Genomic DNA, 23,775 nt, shown 5'->3' on the forward strand with positions numbered 1-23,775 from the left:
ATTGCATGACTAAAATTACTAATCAGGTTTCAAGAAATATTGGAGTAATGATGAAACTTCAATATATTTTACCAACAAATATTTCATTATATAATGGTTCTTCCATATTTGTCATATTGTAATTTGTTATGGGGGAACTATTACAAATAGGCTAAACATTTTCAATGCCCATGAACTACCACGGTAACTACAAAGTTGGACCATCTCTACATAATCATGGCATATAAAATTACGGTGAATGCACGAAAGTTGAGAGAGTGTTACAAGTAATATAATAATTAGTTATTATTAAAGATGTATTGTCCCCCAAAAAATGAAAAATAAAGATGGAAAAAATCAAATTTTGAATAGACCGTTTTGTAGTTAACATAAAGTTATTCACTTCCACCGAAAAAAAATCCGAAAAAAATATTGATTTCGCTTATAAAAAAATCAAAATAAGTTTACCATTTTTTCGAACTCGTCGGCTCAGAAATTAGGCCGGTAGAGCTAACTCATACATATGCATGATATGTTAATGAGCATCCACACAGCAGAGATCTGATCTAACAATGGACGATGCACGTTGTACAACAACACCACCAGAGATCGACGCTACTCGACTGTGGGTTTCCCTGGCCGGCCTGATCGTATAAATATGTAAAGCTGAGCTGTTAATTTGTCGGTAGGTAGGCCTAGACGGTTATTTTAAATATAATAATATATATAACGCAATAATAACAGGAAGGTAAATTAATTAACTTAGCCTGGGATTTTTTCAGTTCAGGGCTAGGCCTAGAATAATTAATACATGCTGCTGCATATTACTAGGCTAGTAGCAAGCAGACTGTGACAATCAGGTCCCTGCAGAAGATGCCCAGCTAGGCCCTATACATTGTACTCTTCATAGACTGGCCTAGGCTATATGCCATCAATCTTAGCTACATTCCGAAAATACAGCCAGCTTGCTGTACCATATATATTTACAGGTGAAGCTTGTTTAACTAATTTTTATGATAAAAATAAAACAAACATTTTTCAGGGAAAATGGTTGCAATACAAGCCTGAAATGGAGAACCTTCCAGCAGCACTGTACAAGTAGACAGAGGGGAAAAGCCAGCTTAGCCATTTTACAACACAAACAAATGTTCTCTGTACTGTAGTAAGTCAAATATTTATTTTCTCTTTTTATAAGTTATAACATTATAAGTAATGTGTTTTAATTACCATAGAAAGGTAGTATATGTACTTATTTGACTATATGTCAAAGTAAGCAATTTCACTAGCACAATTTTGCACTAAATATGCATGATCTATTTTTTCCAGATTTTCATACTTTGCTTTTACTTTTTTTAAAGACGTTGATGAAGACTGGAACAGAGGTCACCCAAAGACAACAATGATAGACTCGGTATTGGAATATGATTGGATATTGCAGGAAAAATATTTCCGACTCTCCTGCTGCATTCGGCCAATATGTTCTTGTCCAGCTTGTAAAATATTGTATAATTTTGTTTGTATTATATGTACAGTATATTATTTTGTAAACATAACATTCAATAAATAAAAAAAAACTACTACAACAGTACACAGGATAAATTCTTCAAATTTACTTACACTTCATAATTTTACTGTAAATATTACAGTGCAAAAGGAGTTAATAAAATATATATATACAGTATATCTTATTGAATTCCTGTATTGTTTTTTGTGTCAATTTGTCTACTAATTATCAATGTGTTGATTGTGGCAGTAATTACGACAGCTATAGTCTTCTAAGATCGCTCACATCCATTACAAAGTGTCATTTTAATAGTAAGAAACGTTTCAATAAATTGTGAATGTTGCCACTGTACGATACATTTTATGTTTCTCACTACTTGCTCTTATTGTTCAATCAATCAACCTAAAAAAAAAGAAATTTGTGTCAAAATATCTGCATAAAATGTTTATTTGCGGAATGTTAATTTGAACCTATTGCATTTGATAAAGAAAATATTTTTAAAATATTGCATCAGTAAAACATCCAAAACAATATTTAGATTTTCTTTTTTTTTAAATTTTCACTGCCGAATAGATAGTTGAAATCTTTAAAAATTAAACCAATTCATCATGATAGAAACAAAAATACATCCCTTCTGGTGGTGGTCTACTGTAGCCCTAGCTAGCAGTGTACTGCCTAGGCCTACTACACTCTACTTCTAGAGACAGAAGTAGGCAGCAGTTTAGGCTACTCGAGACTGTCAGTGCTAGTAGTAGTAGACTAGTAGTACAGTAGCAGCAAATTCGGGCCTAGGCCTAGCTAGGCCTCTCCTGTTAGCGAAACAAAAACTCACCTAAATGAATAAGATTCAACATCAAAGTTACTAACTGTAATTCTAACTTAGCATTCTGCTAGCTATAGTTTTCGTGTTTTCTTCAAGATTCGTCTCGCATCACTACTCGACTCTCTCGCACGCACGCATTGCTATCGTTGTTGGCTGTTGATTTGGAAAGCATCATCATCCACATGATGTATCCATACAATATGAATATTTATGAGCTAACTCAGGTCAAGGGTTAAATTAAACCGGAACACATTTGTCTTCCAGACAAATAGCTTCCGGTTGGTTAATTTTTGCATTAAATTGCGATTTTCCCGTGTAAAAAATTATTTTTTTCAATCCAAATTGAGGTCAAAGTGAATAACTTTTATGTGCAATTAAAATGGCCTATTCAACAAAAATATTGAAAAAAAAAATTTTTTTCAGGGGGACAATACATCTTTAAATTATTAAAATTAATAGATATTTAACAATAATTGTTTTTTTTCAGTAAAAAAACATACTCGTAGTCCTAAATTCCTATAGGCCTACTTACTGGTACCGTATGCATTGTATACAGATCAACTATTTGTATATTATTGATTACAATAAATATTGATGGATTGACTTTTATTACCCATTTAGAAATAAACCATACGTAATGGATTATTATATAGGTATACACATTGTAGGCCTATTATTATTACCACTATATATTTATTCACTCTGATGAAGAAGTGTTTCTAAAGCTTGGTATTAAATTCTCTATCTCCGTCCGTCCAATGATAAACAATTAAATGTAAATAATTTAAAAAAGTTAAATTGATTTGCAAATAAAAAACATTTAAAATAAAAAAAATAGAATACGGGTAGATATTTCAGGTACCTAAACAATTCAAGGTAATTGAAACAGAAATTTGTATTCCAAAGCATATAAATATGATTCATTTGTACTTTCTATATATAAGGATAAGATTACATTTTATAATGTTAATTCGTATTAAATCTTAATTTTACAATCATATTATTCTACTGCTTTAATAGCCTATTTCCTATACAATAACTTTCCGTATCCCTACTCGACGTGCGAGGCGCCCTTTAAATTTAGCTCCATGGATGTTGTCTCGCTTTTATTTGCATTGTTCTTTTAGTGTACCTGGTTCCCTGCTGCCAAAGAGCTGACGTTTTGCTCAAGTTTCTAGGCCTAGCTATAGGCCATGCAGTAGTATTTATTATTAAATGATTATTTTAAGTCATTATACTGTATACTGTGATTTCCAAGAATGTTTTGTAGTCGTATTATTAGAAGGCATACATCCGGCTCGGTTGTTGTTAGTGCAAACAAGTTGTGCAGCAGGCCACGTGCGGCGGGATGGCCTAAGCCTAGGCCTACATCAAGTAGGCCTAAAACCCATGGTAACAGTTACACTGCCAGACCCAGTCGGCATCCACCCAGTCCTATGCCAATAATGATTGCCCTCCTCAACTATAGACTTGGTTTTGCCAATGATGTCAACAAAATGTATTATTCAACGTCCTTGTACACAACAGTGACTGAATCAAAAAAAGTGTCAATTGTTATGAAGCCCGAATTTGATTTCAATGAGTTGTTTGATGACAAAAATATAAAAAAACTGGAAGAAAGCATATCAAAAAGGAAGCTAAATTTTAATTTGAATAAACTTGTAAGTATTTGATTTTACAAACTCAAATCAAGGAGATGTCATCTGAATGTTTTCTGATATGGCGAACTGCGGGGACACGCCAGGGCGGTCGGTGTGAAAGGTACCAACATCAACTCGGGAGTTGTTAGATCAAAAGATCATCTTCACACAGTCAATCATGCTTTAGTTTTATTTAAAAATACTTTAAATATTTGTACAAAGTATATTCATTCCAAAAAATAATCAAGTATAAATAAAACATTTTAAATTATTAAATTAGAAATATCAATTAAAATTATCAAAATAGAGGGTGGTATTTACGATTTTATCAAAGAATATAAATCACAAGAATGAGTATTCCGCGATTTTTGCATGATAAATTTGTAACAAAGAGCGAGGGCGAATGTATACAGACTAAATAAGACTTGATAAGAATAGATATTATACATGTCACATTAAATAGAATTATGATAATATATTTTGCAATTGTAAAACATTTTATACAGCATTTAATAACGAACTAGTGTACATTCACTTCTACAGAAAATGATTTACTACCATGCTAAATTAGTTCACAAAAAAGGCCTAACACAGCAACACCAAAAATCAACGAATCGTTACTCAGCACGGCCTATTCTTTACCATTGTCTCGCACTAATCTACGACCTGTAAATTAAGGATTGTTTTTATGATATAAATTAGTATAAAATACATGTTATTACCGGTAATAGGATACAATGTTAAATTTCATTAACATTTATTTGTTTTACCAGAAACAAGTTAAATATAGGAATATTATTAAACTATCCTTCGTGAAAACGCATAAATACTGACACGCCCGGTCACGCTATCGTAGCGCCCGGTTGATAAAGTCGAACTGTTTATACGGCAGTTTTTACTAAATAAATTGCATAAAACGAACAATTAAATATCCAAATAGCATTTAACATGATGTTGGCATGTAGTTGATAACATTTTTTATCATGAAAATACTACCGGTGGTCTAGCCTTTGATTAGTGAAACCGTCTCAAAAAGTTGTATACATCCCAGATACATCCTCACTTATGGTGGCGCCCTACCACATGGACAATATTACTGTTACAGGGAACATCGCTATAAAATTGATATATATATATTCTATATTCTTATCCACTCAACTAGAAATGTCTTTAAGATATCTTAACCATAAAAAAAAAACCACTTCTAGGTGAATTTTGAGCCAAATGTGGCTGAAGATGATATTATATTATTAAAAAACAAGTTATGGGTTGTTGATTTCCCTATAACCATTGTCATTTACTGCGAGTTTCCCATAATTTTAGACCAAATCATAATTCTGCAAAGTTTTTACTGTAAGTCTTTCCATATTTCCGTAATTGGGCCGAATTTCTGTAGTAATTATGGATGTTCCATAGTATTTGCTGTCTTATGTTGGGCCCAAATTATAAAAAATCTAGTTTCTACTCAAAAACAAATAGGCCTCCATCTAGGTATTTTATGATAGGTTAGTATTATTCTTGTTTTGCCTTGGCTGAGCTCATTGTGTCAACTAGATTCATTGCATACATTTGCATTGACATATGACAGCATATGACCTTTTTTCCCGAAGTATACTTTGAATAAAGTGGTTTATCTTAAGCTGAGCTGTAGTACTGTATGTTTTGATATTTATCAATTGCAGATATACTTGTGGGAGAAATTAAAAGATGTTGAAGACAACATGAATTTTCTTAAATCAAAAAGAGAAATGCTAAAGGAAGAGGCTAAGAAATTTAGCAAACTGGTAAGTACAGCAATATAAGTTCAATTACAGTAAAATTCCTCCTTTGAGGGGACACCATTAAATGAATTAGGGTACGTTCACACGTACAGTGTAAGAAAGGCGTGGCAAAGAAGTCCAAAGGGTACGTTCACACATATGGCCTAAGAATGGCATGGCAAAGAAGTCCAAAGGGTACGTTCACACGTACTGCGTAAGTACCGTTTACGTTTTAAAAGTTAAACCCTTCGTTTCTTTTTAGATTTTACTCTGTCTTTATGACAATCTTTTGGGTTTTTTTAAACCATTTCTTGAAATATAGTCCGCACTTGATTTCTAAATCAATTCTTTCCTGAAAAAAAAACTCTGCTTTTGGCCATTATTTACTTTTATTTTACCATAAACAATTTATGCGCTTTTAGATCAAGAGCAGAGACCAGCTAAATAGCTTCTTTTTATATCGGCTATAAAATTTACAGTAAAACAAGAATTAATTGGTAAATATCTTGAAATAAGATCAAATCATTCAACTGTCGCTGGAATAAATAACTTCAGGTATGTGGCTTAGTGAGTTGCTTTGATAACGCCACTGCCTAGTTCACGTGCAAGGTGTACGCCATACGTGTGGTGAACAGGATGTAACAAGTAATACCTCTATGGCAAAACCCCTAATCAGGGAAAATTTTGTTGGTCCCGAAGGTGGGACCCTAATATATGAGTTCTACTGTATTCAAAATTTAAGATGGAGAGTTCTAAATGGACAATAAATGGGAACAAAGATTTAGTGTCTTTTTCACTACATACTATAAATTTGTAACTTTTAGATTTATTATAATTTCAATATCACTTATTTTTTATATGTTTTTTTAACAGAACATTAAACCTGAAGATGGGAATTATCGGACAGATGGAAAACGTGTTCGAGAAAACTTAAAAAAAGCCAAAGTATGTTTTGTCAATCCTGTGATCTAGATTTAATTATAAAGTGGTAATTTTGTTTTAAATCGAAATTGTAGGCCTAAAGTTGTTTCTTTTTTGTGTATCTTTTAAAGACGTAGGGTGAGTCCCGTGTTCTCTGAACGTAGGGGAATGAGCTGTTAGGAGCTCATTGTACTAAGCCTCGGCATTATGTGGTAGGGTAGCCAGTTCCTTTCCACGCCGCCTTTTTTCTCCCTAGTATTTTCAACCAGGTACTCATTTTACAGCTGAGTGTACTGGGAGTTGTCGGGTATTGAACCCGGGTCTATCTGTACGACAGTCAAGTGTCCTAACCACTCGGCTATCCAACTCCTCCGTTAAAGACCTATTGTCTGCCAAAAACATGAAAAAATAAGATTAATAAAATCAGGCTTTGAATAGCCAATTCGTAACCGGAAAAAAATAATATTTTCACTTATAAAAGGACAAAATAAACGGTTAAATTCAACCAAAAACCAATTGGCTGCCAGCCAATTTGACCAAAGTTTTTTTGGTAAAAGTTAGTAAATGTAATATTACAATTGCATATTCAACACAAAAATTAAAAAAGTTATTTTTTTCATATGCCCTGGCACATTTATATTGTTAGCATCAATTATGTTTAATATATTAACTTTAAAGAAAAATTATATTTCAGGCTCTGTATAATTCTTTATCAGAAGAACTGTACATTTCAACACTTCAACTTCCAAACATTCTACATCCAGACACTGTAAGTAACTAACTTCTACTAAATCTAGATATAGATAAGAAAAAAGTGCGTAAAATGTATATAATTTACAGTATTCATACATTGTTTAATAACTGTAAATAATGAGTTGGCACGGCATTTTCCTGCTGTGGCATGCCTGACATACCCATTATATATAGATGCCAATATCTTTAGATAGGACCCTCTGATTTTATGTATTGTAGCACCCTCTATAGTTTAATAAAACTCTCCCAATATTTCATTTTTCCAAGTTGGAAGGTTTTATACTGACATGTGAATAAAAATATTTTTTTTTAGCCATCAAAAGATATGGTTATTGAAGTGAAGGGTGAGAAACCACAATTCATCAAAAACCATGTTCAGTTTGGGTCTGAAAATCATCTATTAAGTTATAAGTAAGTTAATTTTTCTCCAGATTTCACAAAAAGAAACTTAAAATCTTATGTATGGTCATGACGGGACCTTTTAGAATGTAAAATGTCAATCTAAAACTATGAGATTTGGGTATTCCCAATTTTAGACCTTAATGTGGTGGGGTAAGAGGCAGCTGGCCCCTATTTAGGCTAAATGTTGATATTTTCAATTCAAAAGAAAGGACATTAAGATCAACAAACACTTAATTTTACACTTATTATTATTTCAAAATCCTAAATCCACCATTGATATTCCGTTCTTTAAATACAAATTGTGCGATGCTTTGATATCATTAATTGTAGTATTCATATTACATACCTTTTTTTGAAGGTTTCAATTCAAAATCTTCCCTATGTACCATATACATTATAAAATTAATATTGTAGAATAATAAAAACAAGTATATGATGTTCACTTTCTTCTAGCCATGATGTAGTACATCCTGGTACCTGTTATTTACATAGTGATTTGGCATTACTTGAGATGGCACTACAACGGTGGATGACTGATGCTTTAATAAAGAAAGGTTTTACAAGGTTCTCAAGCCCTGATATGTATAAACCTATAGCATTGGTATGTGTGTATTACCGTATATTTCGGTGTATAAGTCGCACTTTTGACACGCAAATTTGACCTCTAAATTAAGGGTGCGTCTTATACACCGAACATAAATGCCTCACCACACAGATTGTACATAGGCCTAGCCTAGGCCTATCGTCACCTCGTTTGCTAGGCCTGAGTAGGCTAGGCCTAGCTAAAGTAACTAACTAACGTAACGGCAACCTGCTTCTGCCTAGTTTTCAAGGCATTTTAGCATGATGTTATACTAAAAATATGATGAAAAGATTTGTTCATTATGGCGATAAAATTTAATTTGTAAACGTTTACGTACGATTGGAATAGTATTTATTTATACAGTAGTTATACGCACGATCGCCGTACCCCCAGCGCAAGCCCTTCTTGGCGGCCACATGGTGTACGGTATTCGACTAGTATATTCTCCAGGTGATTATAGCATGGACCTAGCGTATACACTTCTTAGATACATGGATACTAATCGAATACGATTGTCCGTGAAAACGTCCGCCCTCTCGAAATGATCGAGCGAGGCTAGCACACATATGTACGTGTATACACACATGGTCATGCACTCGATGTTGCGGCTGTTGAGGCTGGGCGCGGCCAAGCCTAGGTAAGAAAAAACCTAAATAAAGGACGCCGTTGCAGATATAACAAAATATATTATTACAATAATATTGATTACAATTTAAAAAAACATTGTTTTGATGAAATATAAGGTGCGTCTTATACACCGACGATATAAAAAATACCGATATTTTACTCTCAGTTAGGGGGTGCGTCTTATACAAAGGTGCGACTTATACACCGAAATATACGGTAAATGCTAAATCTGGTCACAGTAAAATGTAACATTAGAGAATATCCAGTTGTATTTCTAGGCCTAGTACTACTACTTTTGGTGAACTTAGTAACTGATAATTGTTAAAATGAGACAGTTTTATTATTTAATTATTTATTTTATCATTATTTATTTTAAGCTATGTTTGTCTTTTAGGAAGCATATGGAGTTGATATAACAAATCCAGAACAGGTAAACATTTCACCAGTGTATCGTGGCAGAACAAATGTATTGCTACACATATTATAAAATGGTGTAGAAAAAATGCAGTACAAAACTATGTTTCTTACTGAAGAAGATTAATTATTAGTAGATAAGAGTAATATAGAGTTCTGCGGTTTATGTATCTCAGTTCAGTGTATCTTTAATGCAAACTGTCGCTGGACCCATTCAGACTTACCTGGGTAAGTTGGTTACCCACCAAAGTTAGCAATAATTGGTCCATAAAGCTAACCTAATGGAAAATAACCAACCAATTTATAGCCCATTTTTAACAATCAATTTTGTGCAGTATTTTAAATAGTAGAAATGAATTTAGGTCATTTTGGAGAGATATATTTATGATTTTGTGTGTTTTTTCTTTAGGTGTTTACGGTGCTAACTAGTGATAGTAATATGTACCTTACAGGCGTGTCATCAGCTGCTTTCGCAGGTAAGTGTCTGCAAATAGAACTCAAACCTAAGCCAGAATTGACCATGGCAAGCATGCAGTGTACTGGTTGAGAAGGCATGGAGAGAATGAAGACAAAAAACTTAAATTACAGCCAATTAATAGTTATGTTTTCTGATGGTAGATGTACAACTATTGCGGACCTAGAATTAAAAATTGTAATGTAGGATACTGGTATGGACAATGCACTAGATTGGTCAAGACTCATAGAATTCTATTACTTCCTATGGTTATAATCAATTAAGCTATGTACACATACACCATAGAAATGTGTACTATGTGTACAATGGCCAGTGGATAGGTAGATAATTGTTCAATTATCAATCATCTGCATAGGCAGGGTATAGAAAAAATCAAAATAAAATATGTTGGAACTGCTTGAATATAAATGTATTACCAAATGTTTTGGACCTAGTCCATCATCAGGCGAAGACATAAAACAAGACATATCATTCACAATATTAAATTTAATCAAACAAATCAGCCAATCAAAGATGTCAACAATCATTTAAGGCATAGTTATAAACTGTTACAAAGTAATGTAATACGTTCTTATTATTAGGTTTCATGGGAGTGAACTTATTTAGCAGTTAACTGTCCGTACCTTAAATTTATCTTGTGAACTGAGCCCATGCTTTGATTTAAATTTGACATGGCATGTTAAAAAACATTTTTTCGTAATAAATAACTAATGCTTTAGTTTTTTTACATTTTTCTAGCTTACTACATGATGGCAGTTCTTGAGTATAGTGAACTACCACAGAGGTTAGTGTACTACTCTGTCGTTGATTAATTGTTCTAACAACAGTGTAATCTGCAATCTTCTAACTACAGTACACATAAAGTCCAAAATGTTTGCGTATTCTGTAATTAAGACGCTATTCAATTGTTGTTTGACGTTCATCGAAACTAAAGTCGCGAAAATGTAACACCAAAAAAAAATTTAGGGCCGCGAAAATGTTGGGCTATACAGTATACAAAAACTGGTGGTCAGAATGATGTTCAGTGCCTGATCATTGTGCTGGGAACTCGGTCTCTGTATCAATTTCATGATCTCAATATCTTGCATATTGATATGGCTTTCAGTTTACACTCCCAGCTAGAGTAGGTAAGACAGTTTTGTTAGCTTGCTAACATTTAATATTTAAATTTCCTCTGCATAATGCTTTTAATGATTACCATCAGCTTCTACCATGAAATGGTTGTGTACAGACATGTTCCTTAGATAATGCTTAACAAGTTTTTGTTTTGTTTTTGTAGATGTTTTTCTGTCGGAACTTATTATGATGCAACAAAAGGTATTGTCATACAATGATTTGCCTTATAGTATAGATGCTACTATACCAGATACTAAATTATGGACATTCTATTCTAAGATGAATATTGGCAAGAGATGGATAATGTCAATATTGTATATAAGCAATTAATTTTTAAGTTTTTATACATTCATGATTTAAATTCTTGTATGATACATTTGTTTGTTTTGTACTTAAATCATTCATCTGATTTTTTTTATAGATTTTAAATCATTTACTGGTCTCCATAATTTGATGCAAAGGAAACAGATTGAGATTGGATGTCTATGCCATACAGATAGCGAGGAGGATGTTTTCAAACAGATTGTTACAACGCTGTTTGATCTTTATTCAAAGCTTCCATTGCAATTAAGGTATTAGTTGATCTTTTTTAAAAATTTTATTCTAAACTAAACAAAAATTATACGGAATGAAGTTGCCCATTATTAAAATCGCAGTGATTAAAGTTTTGAAAAAGTTAATTCGGCAACTAAAATGGGCTATAAAAGAGTTAATTAAGAAATAGTGCATTTTTAGTATCTATAATTTACCTGAAAACTAACCAATCAAATGATTGTTTAGTTGTTCTCACCCAACCCAGGGTATAAAATGCTACAGTATACTGTATAATAGTATAAATAATTTTTTCTTAGACTAGTTGAAGTTAGTGTGCAAGACTTTTTACCTAGCATGTACAGAAAACAAGCTATTGAGGTGTGGCTTCCATCAACGCAAGAATATCATGAGGTATATTTATAAACAAAATTCAATGTACAGTAACATTCTGATTATAGACTCGTACACTTTCACAATTGTTTTCTAATTTAATCCATAAATCACTTATTGCTGTGATTTTCTGAATAGATGGGAGGATATTCACCTCGAGCTACTTATGTAGTGCATTGTTTCTCACTTTTTATCATAATTTACCATAAAACGAACATTTAAGAAAAGGGATGACCTGGTTTAATGTTTTTAAAGTATTATGCATTATTTTTACAAAACGTCAACAATTTTAGGGAAGGTGTCTTTAAATGAATGCAGCTGCAGTAGCCAAGTGATTAGGATACTTGACTCTAATGCAGGGGTCAATTTCTAAACTAAAATGACTCCTAGTCCACTTCATAATGTTAGTGTATATATATAGCGCATTCCACAAACAATGTCTTCTCAATGCACTGTGGATTTGGATTTTACACTTTTCAAGTACATGCTTTGCAGTGCTGCCAACTACATCACTATTTCATTTGTCCACGCCAATGGCTGTGTGAAACATGTACTAGGTTTTTTAAAGTACACATGAGTGTACACTGGACCTACAGTTTATAGTCCTTATCCGAGAAGACCACCAGAACCATGACGCGAGTAAGCTTCGAACCCTTGCCATAATGCTATGGATTACCGTTCCACTGTTTTAACCGCTCGACCACTCACTACTTAGCTCTGTAATAACTACCTGGTTAAGAAATACTAGGGAGTAAATTGCAGCATGGAAAGGAACTGGTGACACATAATGCTTTGTGCAATAAGCTCCTAACAGCTCATTCTCCATGTTTAGAAAGAATACAGGACTCGCCATTTACTTAAATTTATGTACGATTCTAAAAACATTTTGTTGTTGATATTTGTTAGGTTGCCTCTGTTTATAGCTGTAGAGATTACGTCAGTAGACGTTTAAAGATACGATATCCAGCTGATTCAAAACAAACTGCTGCTTTAAGCAGAAAGAGACTCCATGCACACACAGTAAGATAAAACCATATTTAATTGTTGTTTTTCATGCTAAGTTATATAACATAACTCTTTTAAATAATATATCAAGATGATAATTTAATAAAACAATGTATGTTGAGAAGCATGTCAGTACTTATAAACCTCCAATTTAAAGAAAATTACATCAAATTTACTATACTTCAATCTAGTTGTTTGAACATATGCATATTCTTGCATAGAAACATTTAGTATAGTAACACAGTACAGCACCAATATGTATTACACAATAATACTACCACTGTTGTTTTTGTTTTAAAAATTGTTTTCTGTGTATGTCTATGTTGAAGCATGAATACAAATTATAATAATAATAATAACAATAGTTCATTCTTATATAGCGCATATAAGCAAGCTTTCAATGCGCTGAACATTATTACCCCAGTCATTTCTTGGATAAAATGCGTATGGAAACATACTCCCATAATGCAGCTAGTAATCAGCACAAAGTTGTCTTGATTTACACCTGGGTGGAGAGAGACAAACGTAAGTAAAGTACCTTGCCTAAGGATACAAGCAATGCGGCGAGAGTTCAACACACTGCGCCACACGCCCTCACAAATATATTGAAAATGCAAGTTTCTGTTTCAACAAGAAACTTTCGATATATTTACTTTGATGTCTAGTTTTTTAATGTCGACATTGTTGAAAATATTGTTCACTAAAAATATTAAATTTTTCAAATATATTTTTATAGATTCATGGAACAGCAGTTCAAATACCTGTGCTGCTAGCTGTGTTATTGGAATCATGCCAATCAGAGGTAGAAATAAAATATATTTGACCAAATAGTGCTATTGAAAATTAGATATAAAGTAAATTATTATAGACAGAAAGACAGGATTTTCTGTAATCTTAAATTTATTCCTATGATATGTGAAGCTGTATTAATGAAAATCAATCAATCGTTCCATTTTTAAAAGCGCCATTCCAACAGTCATTGCTTATGGCGCTGAACTTGCATTTAAGATACTGTACAAATTGTCTATTTGATTAGGTACTTTTTTATTTCTAAGCCGGATTCCAAAAACATTTGTTCAAGAGAGGCCTATAGTAGTTAATTTTTGAACTTTTTTAAACAATCATTTATTTTCAATTGAAAAGGTGCTTTTTGAAAAAAACAGAACATCTTGAATTTTAGGTCGATTTTTTAAGGCCGACTTTTTTATGCCTGAGATGCTTGAGATACAATACAATGTGGTTAGTGCCTATGCACTGAAGTGTGTGACTACGGAAGCTTTTGATAATATCTTTTAATAACATTATTTATTTCAGAACAACAGCTTTGTAATACCAGCAGAGCTAAAGGAGTTTGTTCCAAAAGCAGTTTAACTTGTATGAGGTAACAAAATGTCAAAATAAAGTGAAAAGCTGGATTATTTACAAGATGCTGCTAAAATTTGACAATTGTTCAGCAGCAAAGTGGCAATGGTACAACCTTTCAGCTGTCAAGAATGCATTTCATATTTAAAGGTTTATTTTCATCAAGAAGTGGTTCTTTTGATTTAATTCAATATTCCAATTTTAATAATATTGTGTTTCAGTCTATATAAGGCCAAATAAAAAAAAATACTTGTTAAGCGTCACACCCTCATAAATTTTCAGGGGCGGGGGGACGGTTTTTTTTTTTTTTTTTTTACTTTTTATGGAGGTATAATTTTGCGCGATGGACGTTTTGGCCCACTTTTTTTTAGGACGAAACGTCAAACTTTTAAAATGCGAAACAGAACAAAATTGACTATGTATGAAATATTATTGCCGATGACAAAATTGAGTTTTGTATTGTTTATATCCAGACGTAATTAAAACATTAAATTTAATTGCCACCGAGCGAAATTGTAGGCCCTAGGCTAATCCGTCCAAGCTGCCACCCCCGCCTCACTCATCGGCGGCCATGGTCCGCCGTCTCTCGCTCGACTCATCTATCCAGGAAATTCCCTATCGCGAGAAGCATGATGTTGGTCTCAATATTAATACTAAATTATAGTGGGCTGATTTTGAAAACAGCTTACGGCATTTCTTAAGTGAATTTTTATTCAACGTATTCATTCTTCTTTGATGAATCCGTTGCCAATTGCTGTGTAAATCAGTATTTAAAGTTGTGATGCGAAAAGTGTGTGTAATTATTCCACAGGTAAACCAGGCATAAGAAAACGCATCGCCGGGCCCATCGCCCAACAGGACCCTCGTGGTGTGCCGATCTCGAGCGCGAGATCATCGTAAACAAAATTGGTAGTCCATTATGTATGGGGTGTTTCCTATTTACGAACCTATAAAAAACGCGTTTCGACCACTGTGTAGGCAAAATATTTATTTCAGTAATCCCTAAATTGATAATCGTGTATTCTATCACGTGACTGATGATGTAATCCTCAGCGACGTACTAAATGCACGTGATTTAATGTGTTGGGGAAAAAGCTTGCTGTTTACCACACATGATTCGCGGTGCTATTCGCGTTTCCTTGACGTAAATCGGCGGCGTGTAAATGAAACAATTGTTTTCACCAAATTGCCGTTGTCGACATAGAGCGATCGGTGGCTAGCTAGCGTGGCTAAGCTAAGAAGTACGTATTTTTCAAAAATTACACCAGCCTAGCAAACATTTGCTAGTTTTGAAATTTTCAACTAGCAATTATAAAGAATCTACTAGCAAAATGCTAGTTTGCTAGCGTGAATTTTGAGCCCTGCTCTGGAGCTGGGCCGGGCCGCTAAACTTTCCGTTGTATATGGGTAAAAAAAAAAAAAAAATAAAAAGAGAGGCGGCTGGATAATCAGGAGCGGGCGGTGACGCTTAACAAGTATGTTTTTTTATTTGGCCTAATATTTCCCACAATTGTGCGTACACTTCACTGTTGGCATTTTGTATTTCTATACTATTTAAAATGAATCTATAATGTGAGTGTGTAGAACTTTATATTTGATTCACATGAATTAAAGTTTTAGACACAAGTCTCCAATCTGTTAACGTTTAAATTATCATTTTGCATAAATATAATCGTTTAGGAAATTTGAGTCACTACCTGCAAGTAATATTCACCAGTTATTGAAAACTGTTAGAATTAAACAATTGAACAAGACTTAACTTTAAAGTTAAAGTTTGGTTGTGGTTCTATACTGTCCTATAGAGCCGTTGTGTCTGAGCATTTCCTCAATAATCTTCTTTCTCAGTGAAATCAAAATCAAATTATTTTATGCCAATACCAATTATGTCCACGATCTTTTCAAGATCGTGTGATTTTCTTTCGCCAGGAATATCACTAATAGATTCTTCAAGACTGTAGAGAGTCCACAAAAATCACAGTTAAGGGCCTTATGCTTTCATTATACTAAGAATTTACAATCTGAAGGAACATGAATTACACTGGAAAAAGAATTAGTAGATCCAACACTGTTGCACTCTTCACTTTCACTTCCTGTGTGTGTAATGTGCATTTAATTAGTATCCTTTTAAACCATTGTTTTCATTCAAACATTCATGGATTTATATGGAAATTAAGTTGGTAACATCAACAACAAAAAATTAAATTTACCTTCAATTTTGTACATTAAAAACATTTGAACATTTTTTTCAACTTTTGGCAGCGACATAAAAATAGTTTCTTTTTGTAATCCAAGTATCTCTTGTTCCCATTGATGAGAGTGGTTGGTTAGGATTGGTATTGTCATAGAGATGTCATGGTCCCAGAATCCTGGATGTAGGTGATATTGCAGCAAGTCTCTAAGATAATGATTTCTAATTTATTGATACAAAGGTCATTTTTTACCTTGTAAGTGAAACCACCATTTTTATTTATGTATACAGCAACCCCACTCCCTTTCCTATTTCGATCATTTCTAAAAATGTCAAAATCTTTTATAGCGACATCATTATCGGTAATATAATTATCAAGGCGAGTTTCATTTAGACATAAAATATCAATACAATTATTTTCCATTAAATATTTGATTTCTTCAAAATTTTCTGGTAAAGTTACTCCATTTAAACTAGCAATATTTTTTTGTCAAATACATTGCAATTTTCTGTTAAGATATTTGAAGTTTTGAAAGCATTTAGGTCTAAGCATAGAGATATTATAATATCTCTATGGTCTAAGCTATTGTTGCACAGTTCTGGGTCAATGGTTTCCTTTGTTTCATGTAATGAGTGCTTATTATTTCTGGTGTTTTGTTCTTCTTTGTTTTCCTGAACTTCCTGTTTGGAGCAATTGTAAATAAAATCTTGGGAAAATTTATTATCTGCTTTGCTAACTTCTGTTGAAATTAAGAAAATATCTATATTCAGGCTATTTTTGGCAAAACTTTCTTTGCCATACAGTGCAGATACAATATCTTGAAAGTGGGATGCAATTTCAAAAGCATCAAAATTAACGTCACTGCAATCATTTGTACCTGTATGCAAGACTACACTTTCCACATGGCTTAAGGTCTAGATTTGCCAGCTCCATTCCTAGTTGAGTTATCACAGCCACTCTCATTGTAATAACTGATGTATCTTGAAATCCTCATGTTTTTATATGTTTCAACATAGTTTCCTATTAAGTTTTTTCTATGAAGCAGTTTTTAGAGGTTGATTTTGCATTCCTGTTTTTATAGCTTTCTGTTTGCTTCTCAACGTTTTTAGGTTCATTGATTATATTTTCCTTTTGTTGGAGTTGCTCCCAGCGCTGCTTTTTGATTTGCGTCATTTTGTTCTTGTAATGCTCTTGAATGTTAGGGGCATGAGCTCTAGCTTGCTCCATGTAGATGGCTTTCGTTGAACTATCTAAATTGTCAAGACACTGATGTGTACCATTATTGGCCCACATAATAAGTGTTTCTAATTTGATTACTCGAGCAGATGGTTTCTCCGTTACAAGAAAATCTAGCCAGGCAAAATCTCTTTCTCCGATCATGTTGGTAGAAGGGACATTGGCATAAGCAGCTTCCATTTCATTGGATGGAGCCCAGTACCTGCCACCTGGAAGTTGGTCCTTGCATTGCCGTTCCAGGATGAGTAGGATATGCCACAGCACATCAACTCCACAGCTTGTTGGCACATTGCATGTAGTTCTGGATCTGTGCATTCAGCGAAAAGACAAGCATAAATTTCATCTTTTACTATAATGTGCTCATTCATTGCACAATCTCCCTTCAGTAGAGCAGAAGCATCGTCCTTCCATTTTATCAAATTTAATGGGAGGTCATGCAATGGCTTATTCAGTGAGAATATGTTCTCTGCACATTTAGTTACATGCCACAATGGCTCTGTAATTGTTTTCCCAACGCTCTAAGTTCCGACAGGTGTATTTTTTCTTGGGCATTTTCACTGACAGCCTTCAGAAGACAATTAGGTTCTGGCAGATGAGCAACAAAGTTTGTGATGCGAGTCAAATGGTAGTATGTGGCAGCTGCGCCTTCGAACAATATACTTGCACAATTTCCTTCTGAACATTTTGAGACTAAAATTGACTTGCTGCGACCAGGGGTTGCCAAGATACAAGTACCTATTTACATGTGTTCATATAACCCTTGACGCTGACCCTTTGACCTTTTGTAATATTTTTCAATATGTGTAACAAATAACAACATGTATTCGAACAATTTAAGACCAAATTCAAGTGTCTACGACCAGTAGTTATAGAGATACATACGGTTGTGGGTCAAAGGTCAGAAATGGCATTTCTGGTCATTTTTGACTAAAATGTCCCCATTAGACTAAATATAAATGTATACCTTCTGATCAATTTGAGACCAAAATTACCTTGCTGTGACCATTTTCAAAATTTGTAACCAAGCCAAAAATGATTGTTTGACCATCCTAAACCAATTTCTGTCAGTCAGATTCTCTTCAATGTGCATACGAAAAGTTGATCTAGCTACTAGAGTATGTATTTTGATAGTGCTGATTCTAAACCTGCAAATAACTTAATTTGATGATTAAATGCATACATTATATACATTTTTAATGGCGGCCATCTTGGAATCCAATATGGCTGCCATATGCTATTATTATAAATTGTTCCATCGGACTGATTTATCATAATCTTGTAAGATTTGTCACACAAATTACGTTCGTACGTGGTTTAAAATAGGAGCTATTATCAGTTTTTGAGTAAAAAATGGGGATTTTGAAATCCAAGATGGCGGCCAAAATAGGGTCGGGAAAAATTGACCCCCAGTTGCAATGAATTCTACTAGTCCTAAGGATTCCAAAACTGCCAAGAACTCAACATTATAATCTCACGGAATTACATTAGGTTGCCCACTATTAGGTTTGTGGGAGTAGCAGCATGTGATCTGTTTTTCTTTAGCTTGTGTTGAACAGTGAAAGTCTTATTTCTGTCCACTTTTCATACTATTTCATGATTCGCCTAGACACTCAAAAAGAGTTATTCAGTTCAATTGGTGATGTTGATAAGGATGTGTTTACTGGATACGTCAAAGAGTCATTTTCATTTCTAAACATTTAATTTTCTTTCAGTAGGGCTTCTAAGGATTTCACTTGTTTGAGAAAAGCAAGGCACTCTGATTAGCTGTTCTTCTTTCTCTGTACTTTCTCTTCATTGGTGGTGGCTGTTGACCTAACACGGCAGCACGTGTCATTCGTTGTGTGGCAGCTTGTTCTTCCTTCATTTCCATGATGAATTCATAGACATTCGGGTGACATTTTCCTATAGCGAGTGCGAATCCGTTATGCCAACCTTCCAGCATGTTGTTGGTTCGGGTGTTTTCTTCATGTACATTCCACATAGCGATGGGAAAAGAACCATTCAACCAGGTATCACTGAAATACTGTAGAAGATCGGGAACACCAGGATGATTTGCAGCGGGTATTTGGTTGACTGTGTAGGTAAAGAGGTTGCGAACAACCATCCACATAGCCAGTCGGCAAACTGGAGTCGGCAAACTGGCCTAGACCCAAGTGATCCGTTTACCATATGAATATTTACAAATAAAATGCAGGCATCAAGCATAAATTGAATGTTTACCATATGAATATTTACAAATAAAATGCCATGACATTATACAGTAAACATAAATTAGCTTTACAAAAAAAAAATTGTTTCATTGCCCAATTAAAATCTACTATTGTGCTGGTTGATAGCCTGGCTTTTCTGTGGTACTGGAGCTATGTTTACAGGCAATGGTGGTAGAGTACTATAAGGCAGAGATTGTCCATTACGCTTGTATTCAACAACTTTGTCCATCAACAAAGAAACAAATGAATAATTATTTTTTTCGTAGACTGGACGAACAGACCATCATTCTGTTAATCGGTTTAATGTCCAAATGAGCCCTTCTTTCTCCATCGCACCAGAATTTTTTACCTCACTCACCTGTATTAGTTCAAAGTCTAGAATTGTACCAGTTTCCTGCTCCATTAAAGGTATATGTACAAAACTTGGCATTGTAGCCAGGAGAATCACATCTCCCATCTCCCGAAAGTTTAAGTCTCTTATCTTTGGTTGGCTGGAAGAGGTACTTGTTTTAAGTATATTGGATTTTCTTTGTTTAGGTCTTGCATTTTTCATGCTGCACCTTGTTTGAATTGGGGTGGATGACATTTGGCATAATGCACTGTTGAATGCTGTCAAAGTAGCTTTCATCATCGCTGTCGCTGTCATAATGGTTAGAAACAAAGCTAAAAGCTAGGCTTAGGTCATCCATCTTGAAATAAGCAGACAAAGCTTGCTCAGGATGTACAATAAAACAGTTCCAATTATGCTTAAAGACAATAGACAGAGGTCTAGGAAATGTTGATTAAAGCTGTTTAAAAAAATTGCCCGCTGTTACCTTTATTTGAGGAATATATCTGGAAGTTGATTCGTTAACTATGTCGTCTGTTGCTATGAACAATGTTTCCTTGAAATAGGTGGTAGGGGTTGCAATAAAGTCATTAATAATATGACAAAGCTCTCCTGATGATGACAAAACCTTTATTTGAGAAAAATATCTGGAAATCCACTAAAGCAGTGCTTTCAAGCTGATTCGTTAACTGTGTCGTCTGTTGCTATGAACAATGTTTCCTTGAAATAGGTGGTAGGGGTCGCAATAAAGTCATTAATAATATGACAAAGCTCTTGTGCTGATGAAAAAATTGCCCTTTGTTATCTTTATTTGAGGAAAATATCTGGAAATCCACTAAAGCTGTGCTTGCAAGTTGATTTGTTAACTATTTCGTCTGTTTCTATGAACAATGTTTCCTCTGAATAATGATTTGTGGTTTGTTAATTACCCGCTCAAATAGTATGGGTAGGTCAGAAATCTGTTGGCCCTGTCTGCCTGCAATAACCACAGTATCGTATCTGTTGGACGAAATTGGGTGACAACCAGACGTTGTGAGGTTCATATGCTGAACCTCAACAATTTCTTTGACCACTATAGTTACCCCATTTACTATGTTCGATCGCGAGTCAACCATATATTGAACCTCGTCTTTTCCCATAGTTTCCACTTTTAACCTAAACACTCGTGCAAGGCAGCCATATGCTGAAGCTCTGGAACCATATACACCATTTCCCACTTCTACTTGACCACTCCGCGAGGCAACCATCTGTTGAACCTCTCGATCTACCCTTAGTAAAGCCGTAGTAGGGACAGTCACGTCCATTTAAGTGAAAACGACTGCCCATGATTTCCATCTACCTAAATCTTGAATGTCATTCTCTGCCACACCCTGAGACGCCGCCTCGGTCGCCGCCCCAATTCTGAAACCTTGTATCTGGCAGGATCTAGATCTACAAAAGAGGGCCGACTTTTTATTTAAACATGAGCACATATTTCTGTACACACCGGACGGTACAAATATCACTTCCAGGAGTTGAAGCAAGGGAGAGCACAACCGGGGGCCTACCCGTAGACGTTTTGGAATAGTGCACCATCACGCACAACCCCTTCTGAAAGAGTCGCGTCCAAAAAGCTAAATTTAAAAAAAAAGTCACACATAATAATATATATTATGGTGATCAAAAGCACACGCATGTATCAACATGCCAGATGGGAGAATACATTGTATGAGAGGGCAAGGGAATATTGTCTTTATCCAATTAGATCATACACATAATTATGCTTCTTAAGTAATTTAGAACAGATATACAGGCGTACTTTTACGCCTGCTTCAAAAATGTTATCTAGCTTCCAATCTTCGTTATCTATAACATTTGCACGATAATCTGCTAAATGAAATTTGATCAAGTTTCCAAATATGGAATTTCTATTTTGAAAGAAAATGTTTTGTACCCAACTTAATCATATTCTTGAATCGTTGAATATCTGTTGGGCGTACGGTTACAATTAGCCACTTCCAGGCTGAGCTAATTGCTCAACCATCTCCCAGTGCAGATCCATTAACATTTGAAGTAGCAGGAACATCCTTGGTAGAATTCTTGCTAGGCCTATCCCTAGTTGGTTTGCCACCTTCTGGCGGGCCACTTGTAAGGCCATGCCGACTGTAAACAAAATGGTTACCTAGCTGTATTAGAAAATAAATCCTTGAAAATCTCAATATTCAAAGTAGAATGATTGCAATCTTTGTCCAATCCGCCCGGCAAGCAGGTATTAAAGTAGCACAGTGATCCAAAAGTTTTCAAAATGAACAAATTTTAAGTAGAAAATGAAGTATTTTTTGTAGACAATTTCTAGTACAAATCCACACAGTCAGATGACCTCTAACATTGAATGAACAAAATGTGTTTCCAAGTAGAATCTCAGGGTACTTGCCATAATTGTTGATGTAAGGATACAATGAAGTAAAATATATTCAATTTCCTTGCCTCTTAAAATTAGAGACATAGTGCAGGCTTCCAGTAATAAAAATATAGTCATTAAGCATCATTAAAAAATACTCTTCATAATCACATTCCCATTTAAGAAACATTTTGAAAAGATATGTTTTGTTGAGCAATACCATTTTGGAAAGTACAGCAATAACCGATCTGTAAAGTGAAAGTTTCTGTATTTATTGAGTGTCTATAAGTTTACCCTGAGCCAGCAGTTTCTGTTGTATCCTTTAATTTTGTCTTTGTATACAAACAACAATTTGCATTTGAACTGTGACATTCGTTTAGTAGTGTATTTATATTTGTTTAGTGACTTAAATGTCAGCACATTGTGTGTTAACACCAGCTATAACTGTGTGTTCTGGAAGTTGTGGATGATATTGACATTCAGGGTTCCCAACGGCATACATGCTTTGCGTTTGTGTGTCTTAATGTGGAATAGGTCTACCACAAACTTGAGATTTACCAATTGGTCAGCTGCTCCTGCGTTCCCCTTTCAGGAATGAATGTAGCTCACAGACTCTGTCATAACAATTTCAATAGTGCCAGCTTTTCTGTTGTAGAACCTATCAATATTTTCTTTTTTTTGCAACCAACATGAACCGACTCAATCAATCAATAAATTTATTTCTCAAATAAAAACAAAAATACAGTTACATTTTCTAGAAATAATAAATAATAAATGAGAAAAATGGTACCCCACTGGAAGCTTAAGCCTTAAAATGTGGGGTCCAGGCAACATGTTTAAAATTAAGGTAAGGTAAGATATATATATAATTATATGATAATGAACAAAAAAGACATTTAACTTAACAAATGCAGTTATAATTTAACTTAAGAGAGATATATTATTAACTTAAACAATAATAGTAGAAACAAGGTATTCATGTAATTTGAACTTAAATGAAGATATAAAATTAATAATTTTGAGTTCTTCAGGTAAAGAATTCCATATTTGTGGTCCTTGAAAAGATATATCATGCTTGCCAACCTCCTTACCATCACACCCTCAAGACATCATTTTTGAGAGGAATATCCTGTGTACTTGAAGT

The 23,775-nt window shown here is 34.2% G+C and overlaps 1 protein-coding gene and 1 long non-coding RNA gene across 2 annotated transcripts; both read left to right on the forward strand.

The window, feature by feature from the left end:
• Window positions 1-530: 530 nt before the first annotated feature.
• On the forward strand, window positions 531-1,662 carry LOC140049066 (uncharacterized). The gene is made up of 3 exons (XR_011845177.1): window positions 531-664; window positions 1,022-1,141; window positions 1,338-1,662. It is a non-coding gene; the product is annotated as an uncharacterized lncRNA (long non-coding RNA).
• Window positions 1,663-3,516: 1,854 nt separating this feature from the next.
• Window positions 3,517-15,785, forward strand: LOC140048696 (serine--tRNA ligase-like). The gene is made up of 15 exons (XM_072093465.1): window positions 3,517-3,967; window positions 5,629-5,730; window positions 6,580-6,651; window positions 7,322-7,396; window positions 7,694-7,791; window positions 8,236-8,383; window positions 9,387-9,422; window positions 9,816-9,882; window positions 10,620-10,665; window positions 11,161-11,198; window positions 11,419-11,569; window positions 11,849-11,942; window positions 12,828-12,941; window positions 13,663-13,728; window positions 14,241-15,785. Exons 1-15 carry the CDS (start codon window positions 3,566-3,568, stop codon window positions 14,295-14,297), a joined length of 1,566 nt encoding a protein of 521 aa, XP_071949566.1. The 5' UTR covers window positions 3,517-3,565; the 3' UTR covers window positions 14,298-15,785.
• The last annotated feature ends 7,990 nt before the right edge of the window (window positions 15,786-23,775 follow it).

Source organism: Antedon mediterranea, chromosome 5 (genome assembly GCF_964355755.1).
Source record: "Antedon mediterranea chromosome 5, ecAntMedi1.1, whole genome shotgun sequence".
NCBI classification, from domain to species: domain Eukaryota; kingdom Metazoa; phylum Echinodermata; class Crinoidea; order Comatulida; family Antedonidae; genus Antedon; species Antedon mediterranea.